The sequence below is a fragment of the Haemaphysalis longicornis genome, unplaced genomic scaffold (genome assembly GCF_048455015.1).
Source record: "Haemaphysalis longicornis isolate Haplotype H1 unplaced genomic scaffold, Haemaphysalis longicornis Haplotype H1 scaffold_6, whole genome shotgun sequence".
Lineage (NCBI taxonomy): Eukaryota > Metazoa > Arthropoda > Arachnida > Ixodida > Ixodidae > Haemaphysalis > Haemaphysalis longicornis.
The window spans coordinates 24,533,705-24,548,375 of NW_027526407.1; the positions used below are offsets into that span (position 1 = coordinate 24,533,705).

At 48.1% G+C, this 14,671-nt stretch overlaps 1 protein-coding gene across 2 annotated transcripts in view; it reads left to right on the forward strand.

The window, feature by feature from the left end:
- LOC144142318 (uncharacterized) overlaps nt 1–14,671 on the forward strand; it is a 61,906-nt gene extending 47,235 nt beyond the window's left edge. For both annotated transcript variants that reach the window (XM_077673730.1, XM_077673731.1), the window contains 6 exons: nt 4,631–4,894; nt 6,737–6,820; nt 9,499–9,591; nt 11,855–11,915; nt 11,979–12,088; nt 14,366–14,671. In XM_077673730.1, the coding sequence (XP_077529856.1) occupies nt 4,631–4,894; nt 6,737–6,820; nt 9,499–9,591; nt 11,855–11,915; nt 11,979–12,088; nt 14,366–14,506 (753 nt within the window). In that variant the 3' untranslated portion in view covers nt 14,507–14,671. The remainder of the gene's footprint in view (nt 1–4,630; nt 4,895–6,736; nt 6,821–9,498; nt 9,592–11,854; nt 11,916–11,978; nt 12,089–14,365) is intronic.

Here is a 14,671-nt window from a genome sequence, read left to right on the forward strand (position 1 = left end):
TCTGGTGCTCCTTAGAGATGTTGGCCATTGAGTTAGAAATGGCGGCCCTCAGCCAGTATTTTGTATTATGCAGTTCTTTGTTGGCCTCTCTCTGAATGATGCCCCAGACATAGCAGTAAAGAGGATTTAAATCTGGAGAGCTAAGAGGCCACAAGTTGGGCCTGTTGCGCCAGGCTTGTTTATCAGCGCCGTCCTGCGCCGCACTGCCTGAATTGAGCCACTAGATACAACCGCAATGATGCCCCATGCCCGATAACTTGGCTGAAACATCGTGTTTTCGGTCTCATCAAGGCGGTTATGGTTTCGGTTTCATCAAGGCTATGAGCGGGTATGAAAGTTGGCTTTGGCTTAGCCTTAAGGCCGCAGGCTCTAAGCGCCTTCTCCTCCTTCTCTTTGCAGTTCTTTGTTTTGCATTTGCACAGTTTTGTTCGCCAGTGTCGGCCGCTGCGCCACAATGAATGAAAAATGACCAAAAGTAAGATACTTTTGTGGTTTATCGCAAACAGGATGATATTCGCATGAGGGGTCGTAGTTTATTAGAGGTAAATTTAGTCGCCCATTTTTGACGATCCTGGCTTTGCTGCCCGCAACTTTTCGTAGCGACACGTATTCTTGGACAGCTTCTAGGACGCTTTGCGCTCACTTGTTAATTCGGTTCGCTTTTTCTGTGAGGTAACTACTTATTTTTGCCTGTGAACTTTGGGGTTAGTTTTGCTTAGTTGGGGACGGTCCAACATTAATCATGACTTCTAACACGCTCTAGTTACGTAGTCTTCGCCCAAAGTTCATGGACTTCCGCAACTTTGTGACGGACGAATACAAAACTATGTCCAGCATCGCATGCCTTAAAAGAGCTGTTCGATAGAAAAAATGCAAGCAAACACCTTGTTTTACAGAATGCCACCATGAGTTCGCCTAAGCTGCCATTTACCGGTCGCAAAGCAAGCCTGATATCTGATTCCCTTTGACTCTGCACGTGAGGTTTGAATTTTGAACAGCTATAATGAGGCGCGCGCACTGGGGCCGATGGTGGATAACTCCCCACATTGTAAGCCTCCAGATATAGTACAAGAGCTGCGTTCCCGGGTCAAAGTTGGTTCTAGTGCATAGTAGAACACTTGAATAGCAGATAGATAAAACGCAACTTGGATGGAGCTGGCACAGTGGCCAGCGGGGAGGTTAGGGAGGCACCACAATGCTGTGAAATGGTGTTGCATCTGTTCCAAATTGCATTTCTCGCTGCTCCAAACCTGCTCCAAAAATGCCTTTCTGGCTGCTCCAAACCTGCTCCAAAAGGCCTTTCTGGCTGCTCCAAACCTGCTCCAAAAGGCCTTTCTGGCTGCTCCAAACCTGCTCCAAAAGGCCTTTCTGGCTGCTCCGAGCTTGCTACAAAAAGCACTTTTGCATTCTTCCAGGACTGCTCCCAAGCCCATGTACCCTGTTCCACCCCTGAACTTGTCTTGGCACTGACCCGCAGTTTAACAAAGTCCAAATGGGCATAAGATGGTTAAAAAGTGGTACAAGAGTTATAGCCGTGGAAGAATACAAGTTGCTAGACATGCTATAACAGAGTGCTTGCTATTTGAGGTGCGTATTGCACAGATTACTTGCTGGTGTGCGCAGGTATCTTGATGCAAGCATGGCTGGCAGGTGTATCCTTTGACCCCGCTCTTGCAAGACCACTGACAGTGATCCCCTTCTGAGCAAAAGTTGCCTCCTGCCAGCAGATTTTCACCTTAGCTTTAGTGCTAGGCACTACTTCAGAGGGCATGACCATTGGCAGGAAGAGTGGAACAGGCAGAAAAGAAATAAGTTATATATGATAAAACCAAAAATAGGTAATTCAGTCACTGGTGAACGAGAAAGGGTAATTGAGGTAACTCTCTAGACTGCGGATAGGCCATATCCATGCTACACATGCATACTGTGGAAAACGTCCAGGGAGGCAAGGGAGGAGGCCGTCGTCGATAGAAAGCAGATATATTTACACTATGTACAGAGAACCGGGTGCTAAGCAGCCATCTTGACGCCTCGCCTGGTCGTCGTCTTCTTCTCCCGGGTACGTTCCGTTGAGCCCGGTAGCAGCCTCATCCTCGTCTTCCTTAAAAGTTCCAACATTCTCCCACCCGAGAAGTGTTCTCGTACAGGGATAAACGATTTGATGAAGGCACTGCCCGCGTCCTTGCGAATGTTGTTGGTCCGTTCATGTTCAGCCGGTGACTTGGTTTCTTTTTTTCTGATCTTCGGCCTTCTCTTTCTTCTGAACTTCGATTTTCTTCTTACTTTCGGTCTATGTTTCTTCGTGATGAGTACGGAAGGTGATGAGTCACAGTAAAATCTTTTGCTGTAGGTCAGACTGGGCGCCGACTTCAGATGTAGCTTCCTTGATGCCTTGAATTTATAAACGACATGATGGTTGCAACCGTGGATGCCTACACCCTGTGCAGCGTACGCCTTCGCAGTACGACGTTCTCCAGATTCCCTCAATTTCCAAACACTTCTAGTCGCCTTGTTAATCATGAATGTCACCTTGCTGATGGCAGTATTTTTATCGGGCTCATTTTCTCAGCAAGAGGATGCATAGAATTTGGCAGTGTACCTCAAGCTGACGTGGACGTCTGCGGTTTTTGAGGGGTCCGAGACTTTACGCTCAGGACGTTCAAGCCGTTCGTATCTTCAAGCCGTTCGTATCGTCAACGTGGTGAAGTGGTTGCTGTTGCACTTTTGTCTTGGTCGCATGTCTCACGCCGTATACGCACTCCTGTCGCAGCCGCACATCCGAAATATGGTTAGGCTTCTCTTTTAGTGATGACTTGTTATTGTCCGGTGTAGTTTGTTCTACGTTTGTCTGTACTCCACGAGCATCTAAATTTACTTCCTTCTTTTGAATGTCCTTCTGGGTATACACTGCACGTACATATCTTATGACCACAGGGAAGTTCTCAAGTGCTTCAGGCGAGAAGGCTTTGCCAGGAATGCCCTCCGAAGCCCATTCGTCATTCACGATGTTCTCATCAGGTGCGTATGCGGTCGACATGGATTGCGATGATTCGTTCTGGCTTTCTTTCCGCTGCTGATGTGGTGTTTCCAGTATCACGGCATCTTCAGGTCTCATGGAGGGATTCACAGTTGTCTGGAATATCTGAAGCGCTGTCTCAGCCGAGTGGTTATTCCTAGCGGCATATGGTGTCGTTGGGGCTGGGGATGCAGGCGTGCTTGAACCTTCCTGAAGTCGATGTCGTATTACTGAAGCGCACACTGATGTCATTGTTGTAGTTCGTTCGCGAAGTCTTATTTCCAGTAAGGTGATTATCCTGCGAGCTTCTTCCACCGACCCTAGAGCGTCGTCGTGTTGGCCGTTGATTCTGGTTCCGCTAGCCAGGGCATCCAACTTGTCGCTGATTGCAGCAAGTCGGTCGGCGCTGTGTTGGAGCCTGGCAGAAGAAACAGCGGCCTCGACGTCTTTGGTTTGCTCCAGAGTTGGCGTTATTTCGGTGATGAGCTTCCGGTTGAAGTCGAGAAGGCTTCTTTGAGCAATCTGCAGCCGGTTCATCTGCCTCGACACCTCCTCCTCGCTTCGGGGTGGGCAATGCGGTCGAAGAGTAGATTTCCGCTCCATGGCTCACCTCGTCGTGGCGCTAGACGTCCCGGGTTTCGGCACCATGTGGAAAACGTCCAGGGAGGCAAGGGAGGAGGCCGTCGTCGATAGAAAGCAGATATATTTACACTATGTACACAGAACCGGGTGCTAAGCAGCCATCTTGACGCCTCGCCTGGTCGTCGTCGTCTTCTCCCGGGTACGTTCCGTTGAACCCGGTAGCAGCCTCATCCTCGTCTTCCTTAAAAGTTCCAACACATACCTATTGAGAGGTACAAAACAGCCACGCTGCTCGAGATGTGGAGGGTTGTTACCCATCATTCATGTACTAGTGGACTGTCAAATACTTGAACCACAAAGAAAGCGCCACTTTCCAGAATTGTATACATGCATGATACCTCAACATTCATTGCTGTTTCTATCTGATGAGCCAGTTTTTTCTCTTAACTGTGTTTCTAAGTACTTGTCAGAAGATATGTGTCATATCATCCATGAGCCCAGTCACCATCGTGCCCTTCAGCCCGTGCCCTTCACCCCACGCCACCGTCCTTGCGGTAGCAAGGACGGTGGCGTGGGGTGTAGTAAATTCATGTCATTGGAACATTTGTTTTCACTTGGTCCTTTACACCAATTTTAACTATGTAGTTTTTATTTATACATAAATTTTGTAACCTACTATTATATATAGTCTCTACTTCATTTTTCTACTGAACTAATCCTCATCACAGTACTGGCGCTCTTTGTCCTTGACGCCAAGAAAACAAACCTAACAGCATCATCATCGTCTCCTTCAGAGGAATGAAGAGCACAGGAGGTTTTCATTTCCTGACGGGTCACTGAAGCACTGGGGAATTTCAACTGCCCAAATCGTCATCCTCTGATCACGACCCGACCGTGTTCCCTGCTTTTGGTGGTGCTGGTGTTTCATTGAACTAGCCTCCTGCTTGAAAATTCGCACTTTCAGGCATTGCTGTGGCGTGACCGAGACTTGTTACCGTTACGTAACCGGTGGTGGCGGTGCTCTTCTTGCAGGAGTTCCGGTACGAGTACGAGGCAGACATGGAAGATGCCTACTTCAGCAGCCTGCTCAAGTCGTTCCGTAAAACGGTCGACGGCCGGCTGTTCTCCTTTGTGATTGTGGACGCGGTGCTGGCGACCCTGGCGCAGCTCGAGCAGTTTGCGGGCTATGCCCGTACGCACGGCTTCCAGGTGTACATGTGTGAGCCCGAGTGCTTGGACCCTGAGGAGTGCCACCGAAGGAACACACATGGACGGTCCCTCGAGGACATCAAAAAGGTGAGTCGGCGGACACTACAGGCGCCAGTTTCTGCAAAAAAAAAAAAAAAAGAAGAAACACCAACAATTCAGAAGATACAGTTTGGCTGATAGTTTCTTACTAATGTATGCTAGAGGGAAATCTCAAGCAGCAGTCGCTTGCGAGTGCACCGCCATAGTGCTTTGCAGCATTCCCTGCCTATTTAGCTTGGCTTGGCTCGCCATGTGGCTTCTTTGCGCTCCTGACGCCAAAATCAAACAAAAAAAGTAACTTTTTTTTTTTTTTTTTTGCATGAAGCTTTTAAATAATCCGTGCCAAAGGGTTGGCGCTAGAATGAATGAACATTGTGCACACTGCGTTGGCAGAACACAAAGAAGCCATCTCTGGACTCGTTATCACGTATTAGGCACTACTGCAGGTTCGTGACAGGTGATTTCGTAAATAATGTTCATGGAGCTCGAACAGCGAATGAAATTGATTGATCAGCCGGTTTTTTGTTTGTTTGTTTTTTTGTTGTTGTTTTCTGTTTCGTTGTTTTGCTTTTCCAGGAATTTGGTTTGGTTTGGATTTGCAACACATTTTAATCACTCTGGGGGAACTTCTTCTGCGAGTAGCAATGGAAACCAGGGGATCCCAGTTCAAATGAACCGTTCTGGATGCCAGCGCATTCTAATTATCAGGAGTTTTCACCCATTGAAATATACAGGGCTGTGCCGGGACCAGGGCGTCAGTTAAAATTAACTGTAAGTTCAAATTGACGAGCTTTTACTGTATTCTGGGAAAAAGTTGACCGGAACAGCCAGACCTTTAACCAACTTGTGAGAAAATTCACGAAATTTAACCTTGAACACCCAAGTAGGGCATACTCCAACAGCGGACAGCTACGGTCGTGTTGTTGTGTACGGTGTACGGCCATGTCGGGCATGGCCGGACAACAGACCACAAGGGGTGGAAGCTTCCCAGGTGGTCAAACTTAACCTGGAGCCGTCCACTACAGCCCAGGTGTATAGCTTTGGTGCATTGAACCCCGAAATTTGAGTAACAGAGCAACTGCCGGGCGTGTGCCAGCGTAGACTTGACATTGGCTTAGGTATCTCGCCACATCAACCAGTACGCGCAGCTTGACATGCAACAAGTACAATCTCCAACGGGTACTTGTTCACAGCATTAGACCTCGAAGTGTGATGTTGGGCCTAATGCCCTACGTTTGGGCTTAACTGCAGGTAACCTTGAAGTTGGGCCTTTTGACCTGCCAAGCAACGTTGTACTTGTGTTTTGAGCAGCTGGTAGTGTTGCCGACATAGTGACCTCTCGGAGCACAAAGTTAGGCCTAACTTCAGGCCATCGCATGCCTGCTCCGCCCCCTGCTGCTGCCTCGCGCAAGCAAGGTATAAACTGGGAAATACAGGAGGCTTTGCACATTTCCTGCGAAACCTTCAGAGCTAGGCTAATACCAGTGCTTTTGCACTAAAACGATAAAAGACTTGGATTGTGCACATTGTCGTACGTGGCAGTTTGGCTGCTACCAAATTACTAATGGGATTGGTAGGTGCATGTTCTTGTTCTTGACTCTTGAACAAAAGAAGCAGCACTTGATCAACTTTTGGTACATGTTACACAATGCTTATTGCTGTTTCCGCAAGTCTTGGCCCTGAAACTGTATCTTTCGCAGTTGTGTACATGATATGTAATGTAATATGTGTGTAGTATTTGCATAACGAAAACTAGTACTTTTTGGGTGAGAGGGCCAAGGACAGATGTGCCCCTACCCCCTCCCACTCATGTCATTCTGAGAGTTTTCAAATTAGCCTAGCCTGCCACCAGAGACGGTTTGTTTCACTGCCTCGTTCGCGCGCGTGCAGATTGTCGACTCGTGGGAGCCTGCGCCAAAGCACTACCCCAGGGTTGACTGCAGCGTGCTCATCAATGAGATGGAGTGCGACATGGTGAGAAATGCACCTCGACCCAAGTGGCCGTTGCGGTTGGATATTACGCATTGAGAGCAAATTCCACGGGGGAATCGAGTTGGTGTGGACACGCTGTTCGTGCTACCAAAAAATGCATCTGCACCGACACCATGGAAGGGGGGAAACAGAACAGCTGTTCGACAGGTTGAGGCGAGACTGTGAATTTTTAACTGAGCGGTCCGCAATTTCCACAGGACTGCGTGCTTTAGTAAATCGTAATTTTTCATGTCCGCCATTAAAAATACCAAGAAATTGCCGAAGGCGCGCGCGTCAGTGCGGGCCTTACGGCGACCGCCCGGCCGTTAACAAAACCAAGAAAATTCCTAGAGCTCGTGTGTGCATGCCAATTTCGGCGCACGTTAAAGATCCCCAGGTGGTCAAAATTAATCCGGAGCCCTCCACTACAGCACGCCTCGTCGCCTGCGTTGCACCGGCGCGTTAAACCTTACAATCAATCAATCGTGTGTGCGTGCCTCGCGGCGACCGCCCAGCGTCCCTGGCGCACGGTTGTCAAGCCAAGCATACCCACTTAGGGAGATCGGCCAAGATTGGCAAAAAAAAAAATCTCCATTAGCCACAATCGTGGCCACATATGCTCGGAACGAGAAAGATTCCAGCGTTCCCCGTAATTGCAGCAACGCTTGCTCGGAATGAGAAAGACGTGTCATAGCGTACGCCCCTCCAAAGGGGTGTAAAATGATTATCACTTCCAGAAAAATGAAGGAAGGTTACTCTTATACTAATGTGACGGAGTAAAGGTCATTGCGGCAGCGAAGAAGAAGCACATCGGCTGCAATTGTGGACTTAAATGTTCATGATGGTGGTGAAGGTTGCTATAACTTTGCTACCTTCAAGTCTTGCGTTTTAGTTGGAGCTCCCTTCATTTTTTGTCATTTTCTTTTTCACCAGGTGGGTGGAATGTGGGGGGAAATGGAGCCGCATTTCGACCCTGTGAAGTGCACGTTCTAGAGCTGTGCGTTTGATTTCTTTGTAGCAATCCATTACTTTCGTGGGATGTCATTCTTTGATGCTTCCTCTTTTTCTCATCTTGAGTTAGTTTGTATTTTATTTTTTACCCTCAATGTGGTGGTAAGGGAACTGCATTTTGACCTGGTTGAACTAACTGGCTGTACTGCCGTAGTGGCTAAGACAGTCACCTATGATGAACCAAAAAGGGTGACTGCTTGTATATAGCTGTGCATTTGACAAATTTCCAGCAATCCGCCGCACTCGCAAGATGGCATTCTTTGATGCTGCCTGCTCTTTACCTTCTTTTTTTTTTTCCAGGCTTGATGGAAACACAGCCGCCATTTTGACTCTCTTGGAGTAATTTTCTGTACTTGCGTTAGTGGCTAATCTTAACCTCAGCGTTTTGGATCTAGCAGGAGTGTTGTAGAGCTGTGTGTTTGGTGAGTTCTTAGCAATCCGCCAATTTCACAGGACTGCATTCCCCGACTTGATCGAAGCACAACCGCTGTTTTGACAAGGTTAAAGTCGCGTGCTAGATGAGTGGCTGAAGCACTCTCCTGCTGCATAGTATGTTGTTCTTTAAAAACGGAGCAACGGCGGCCATTTTGTTTAGTAAAACACGCCGCGGTGGCTCAGAGGCTAAGTCGTTGTGCTGCTGAGCACGAGGACGCAGGTTTGATTCCCGGCCACGGCGGCCGCTTTGTTGATGGAGGCGAAAAGCAGACACACCCGTGTCTACGAGATTTCGGCGCACGTTAAACTAGGGGGTCCAAACTTATCCGGACCCCTCCACTACGGCGTGCCTCATCGCCTGCGTTGCGTCGGCTCGTTAAACCGTACAATCAATCAATCAACTTCGTTTAGTGGAGTCAAAATGTGGAAATCCTTGCATGTTGCTGCATGTCAAATGATGTCGGGCACTCTAGTCGTCCTATGCGGCACCTCGTAGCCAAGTTGTTGCCTTAGAACAGTAACCATTGTTTTTTTGTCTGTTTTTTGTTTGTTTTTTAACATGCTTGGTCTTAATCGTGTTTGAACGATGAACAACAACTGTGTCAGTGTCTGAGAATTCATTCGTTTATGGCTCTGCCAGGCCCCGTGGAAAAAAAAAATTTGTTCTTGCATACTGCGCATGCATAAACACTCGACCCACCGTGCTTTGCAACAACAAACGGAACTCATAGGAACTCCGGATGGTTTGTGTAGCGGATCAAAAGATGCTGGACTGTCTAGTCGTCCAATGTGTGTGTGTGTGTTTTTTTTTTTTTTTTTTTTTTTTGAGCCAAATTGCCGGGTTGTCACTTGGAACTTCGAACTTTTGTGTAGGAACTGATGTGCTTATTCTTAATCTTGTCAGAGTGATTAAATGAACACCAACAAGCTATGTATATGTCCGAGAATGCGTTCATTTGTGGCCTCGCCGACCTCCATTAAATAGAGAAAAAAAATTTTTGTCCCCGCGAACTGCACGTTTCAAAAACGTAGCCTGCGATGCTTTGCGACAGCGAACGGTACTTATGGCAGACCGCGTCCGGCCGGTTTGCGTAGCGAACAGTGCTTGCATGGGTCGCAAAAAGAGGGGCGCAGCCACCCGTTTCTGCTGAAAATGGTGGATTGGTAACATTAGAGCGGTGCGGAAGACGGCTGTTCTTCCCGATATGCGGCAGCTGCGAACTCTGTGAGTGCAGGAGGAAGAGCTGCCGCCGGCAGACGCCGAAGGCGGCAATGGTGAAGGCGGGACAGCTGATGCGGATGAAGACGAAGAGGACGAGGAGGAACCTGTGAGTATCAAGACATCTTGTAGACGTCTTGTAAATGTACTAGAGGACTCTGGCAGACGTCTTGTAGATGTCTCTGTCTTTTATACCCCTATCACACGGGAAGTGAATCGCGAAGGAGTTTTCGAGCGTGCTCGACGCACTGCCACTGCTACAGGGCACGTTTCAATCGCGATCGACAAGTTGCACCGGTTGCACTCGTGTGCGCCAGGTGGCGCTAACAATGTACTTGCAGCCGGCGTCTGGTAACTTCGCGCGGTCGTACGTATACGTAACTATGTAAATATTACCTCACGCTTATTTGGGTCAAGTTATTTGACACAATTTGTGGCGTTAGTTGAAGTTGTCAGCTTCTGTGCCATTGCTCAGCGGGGACGAGAGTATCGCTGCTTTCGTTCGATCACGCTTGGAAGCCTCGATCGCGTTTGAGAAACCAAAATTGAGTTCGAGCGGGATCGAGCTCGATCGCGATTGAAACTGCCGTGTAGCAGGGGCCCGATCCGGATTGAGCTCGATCCAGATCGAGCTCAATCCGGATCGACTCAATCGCGATTGAAAGTGCCCGTGTGACAGGGGTATTAGATGTCTTGTTAGTGTACTAGAAGACTCGGGCAGACGTCTTGTAGATGTCGCTTAGATGTCTTGTAAATGTACTAGAAAACCCGGGCAGGCATTGTGTAGATGTATTGATACAGTTACAGCACAAAAAGGAACAGAGACAAGCAAAATGAGAGGACGAGTGCTGACCGCCACTGCAATTAGTGTAACAAAAATAAAAGGGCCCAAGTCTACACGCAAGTGAAACCCGACGAACTGGAAATAAGGCTTGGTAAACTTTACGGTTGGGTGAGTTGGCAAGTCGTGTTGAAGCAGTTACAGCACGAAAACTCGCCCAACAGTATACACTTTTTACACCTTGCTGTGAGGCTCTTGATGAGGCTCTTTTCTTTGGTTTAACCTTGCACCCTTCTATTATTGTTACATTCATTGCAGTGGCCATGTCTTCGTTCTTTTTCGCACTGTAACTGCTTCAGTATGACTTACCAACTCGCCTAACAGCACACCTTGCTAAGTCTTGTAGACACGTTGTCGACATGCTTGGGTAGCTTGGGTTGACATCTTGTAAACACCTTGTGAATAAACGACAAGGCTTGGTTACAGACGTCTTGTAAGCATCACTTCGACATTTAGTGAACAAATTAGGAGGTTTAAGAGGGTGTACTGTTGTGCGAGTTGGTCATCATCATCATCACCAGCCTATCTATGCCCACTGCAGGGCAAAGGTCTCTCCCATTAATCTCCAACTACCCCGGTCCTGCGCTAACTGTGACCAATTTATCCCTGCAAACTTCTTGATCTCATCTGCCCATCTAACTTTCTGCCGCCCCCTGCAACGCTTGCCTTCTCTGGGGATCCACTCTGTTACCCTTAATGATCAATGGTTATCTTGCCTTCGCTACATGCCTTGCCCACGCCCATTTCTTCTTCTTAATTTCTACTAAGATGTCCTTAACACGCGTTTGTTCCCTGACCCACTCCGCTCTCTTCTTGTCCCTTAATGTTACACCTATCATCTTCCGCTCCATTGCCCGCTGAGTCGTTCTCAATTTAAGTTGAACCCTCTTAGTGAGCCTCCAAGTTTCCGCCCCGTAGGTGAGTACCGGTAAGAGGCAGCTGTCGTGCACTTTCTTCTTCACGGACAATAGTAGGCTACCATTCATTACCTGAGAATGTCTGCCGTATGCACTCCACCCCATTCTTATCCTTCTAATTATCTCTGCCTCATGGTTGGGATCCGGGGTCACAACTTGGCCTAAGTAGATATATTTGCTTACCACTTCCACTGCCTCGCCACCTATCTCAAACCACTGTGCTGTCCCGAGGCTATTGATCATTACTTTGGTTTTCTGCATATTAATTTTCAGGCCCACAGTTCTACTCTGTTTGTCCAGTTCGGAAAGCATGCTTTGCAATTTGTCCCCCGAGTTACTTCTTAGCAAGGCAACGCCGTCAGCAAATCTGACGTTACTGAGGTATTCTCCATTATCCGAGTTGGTAGTTTATGTTAAAATAGCAACGGCGCGAAAAGGAACAAGGACACAAGGAAACAAGGACCAGACAGTGCTCATCCTGCTGTTTACTCGTGTCTTTGTTCCTTTGCACACTGTAGCTATTTCATATTAGAAGGGTTGGGTAGACATCTTGTAGACATCTCTTAGAAGTCTTGTAAATTCACCATCGCCCAAACATCTTTTCACCCGCACAGGTCCACAAGCCAAGCCGATGGGAGTTGGTGACTGACACCGAGAAGAAAGGAGAGCAGCTATGTGAGTGATGCTTCTAAAGTGCCCGCGAGGCATTGCCCTTACCTCTCATTTCTCTCTTTCCAGTGAAACTGGACGGTCTGAGCAGTCAGCGACTGAAGCACACATCGATGGATGACTATTTACAGTTGCCGGACGACTATGAGCAACGGGACAGCCAGCCGGGAAAGAAGAGGGTGGGTGTTGCTGTTGTCTGTGAAGGGCAGACGACGCGTTGGTATATCTGCATATCTGCAGATAACAGATGGACTGACTTTTGCGGCATCTGTAGAAGGCAGACAACGCATTGATATGTGTGTCTGTAGACTACAGGTGTACGGATACTTGCACCATCTGCGGGCAGCATATGCACTGATATTTGCATCATCTGTTGACAGCAGAAGACAAATGACATCTTTACATCTGTAGACGTATTCGTACTTGAGTAATGTGTAGATAGAAGGCGATGCATTGATATTTGGATCATGTGTAGACGGCTCATGCATTGATACCTGCATCATGTGTAAGTGGCAGACATTGCCTGTTGCGTCGTTGCAAGGCCTTCCAATGAGGTCAGCCAGTGTCTGGTTCTATTAAAGGCATCTCTCTCTTGTGATAGTGTTGGAAGTGCACGGTATCATTGCTAAAGGAATTTTTTAGAACTTTGAGCAGCAATGAAGTCTTGAGGACACGCCTAACCGCTTCTTGTGGGCTTCAGTGAGAAAGCATAAATGTTCAGTTGAACGCCTAAGACGCCTTGCTTCCACTTCGCAATGTGGCCGCTTGAGACGCTTTACTTTGCAGTTCGCCTGAATGCTTTCGAATGGCTTCTATCTGTCCCTACACTTTGCACCACTACTCGTTCCTGCCATCGTGTAATGGGACAGTTGGCAATGGTGGTGAATTTCGCGGCTTGTCTGTTCGCTTGTTTGTCTGCACTCTTCCGGTCCTTTCATCTGCGATATATCGGCGTAGGCAGCTGCCTCGTGCTACAGCCGCATTTAAGCTCGAGCCATTCAATGCCTCGCACCATGTAACACTTCCCAAGGAGCCATTTCACTGCTTCCAGTGCTGGTGCAGGCTGGTTTTCCTAACGGGCCATTTATTGTTTTAAGTGCAGAGCACTTTAGCTCGCCTTGTTGTCGTAGCTTGCTCACTAGACCCAAATAGAACCACGCGGCGTTTCGTCGTCACGGCATAACCCAGAGGCTCCGAAAGCCAAGCGGTTTATATAGTCATAAGCGTTCTAAACTCGTGAAGTGCTGGCGCTTGTCATACATCTCCCTGTTGTTTATTTGGCGCAAAGAAAACTGTAGTTACATTTGAGGCAATGTAGGCGTAATTAACCGGCAGCAGCTGCGTTCATTTAGTTAGGAACGCTCGTTGGGTTGGTTTTTACGATAGCAAGCGAAAAAAAGTGGCAGTGCAACGCGGCACGTGCGGGAGGAAAAGCAGGCACAACAAGAACGGAACTCCCCGCTGGCGCAGTTTCAGGCAGGGCGCGCGCGAGCACTGCGAAGGCGGGAAATTTGAATTGCATTGGGTGGTAGCACTAAGCGGATAACGGCACCACAGCCCATTATGGCGAATCACTACTCTGCACTTCCGACAGCTTTCACATTGAGTGGAACGGCTTCAATTTTTACCTTAAAACCCATTTCAAAGATGTGGCATCACCGATAGCTGCACTCATGCTCTTCCTTGTACTGCTCCCTGATTACCTTCACTACTGTACTAGTATGCACGTCAAGTCCTCGTATTGATAGCGAAGCACTGATGTTCTATTGTAGCCCTTCCCCCCCAGTGTATGATGTACCCTACCGTATTTATTCGAATCTAGGCCGGCCCCGATTCTAAGCCAACCCAGAAAGTCCGAAGCCACGAAAAAAAAAAAAAAAAAACTTACCTCGAATGTAGGCCGAACAACATTGCTGCTAGCCTCTGAATGTCATCTCCATTGCGGCGCACGCAAATATCCTCTCCCGTTGCGTCCTCTAACGACGGACATTTTTTTCATCCACGCCGAAGTCCTTTGAACGTTTAACAACTCCGCGGCTAAAACAACTTTTCTTTTAAAAGCGGCACTATAATGGCACCGCTCGTTTGGTGCCATTGCGCTGTCAAAACCAAACGCCACACCACACGCAGGCCGCTATCCGCACAGTTCAAAATGGCGGCATCACCCCAGCTATGGCCCCTTTTAAGTGGCTACTGGCTCGTCTAGTAATGGCTACAGTACTTTCTTTTCGGGGTGGCGCTAGCTGCGCACCACTTCCCTCAATTTCACTTTGTAATTGGCGCGTGTTTCAAAATCCTCGAATCAAAGCCGACCCTGGAGTTTGATATATCAGTATTTCAAAAAAACTATCGGCTTAGGTTTGAATAAATACGGTAAGTTGTAGTGCTCAAGTTAGTAATCAAAAATCTGCTCTGTTCACAATCTTCGTGCTGTCGTTTGCGTCCCTCTTTCGTAGGTGCGGTGGGCCGACATTGAGGAGAGCAAGCAGCAGAAGCGCGTCCGGGACATCGGCTTTGTCGTGGGCCAGACGGACTGGTCCAAGTTCACAGATCCGAGTCAAGCCGAGAAGGCACTCACAAGAACCAAGTACATCTGATTCACCACACCCTTCCACCCACACCATCACGCAATGAAATCTAGGTCCATCTGTCTCGTGTGTGTGCATCGTCTCGGATACTTTCTTTTTTCACCCCCGCGCAAATGACATTTGTCACGGCCACCGCCACCCCACCTTGTTTTCAGTAAAAACGGTCAAACCATG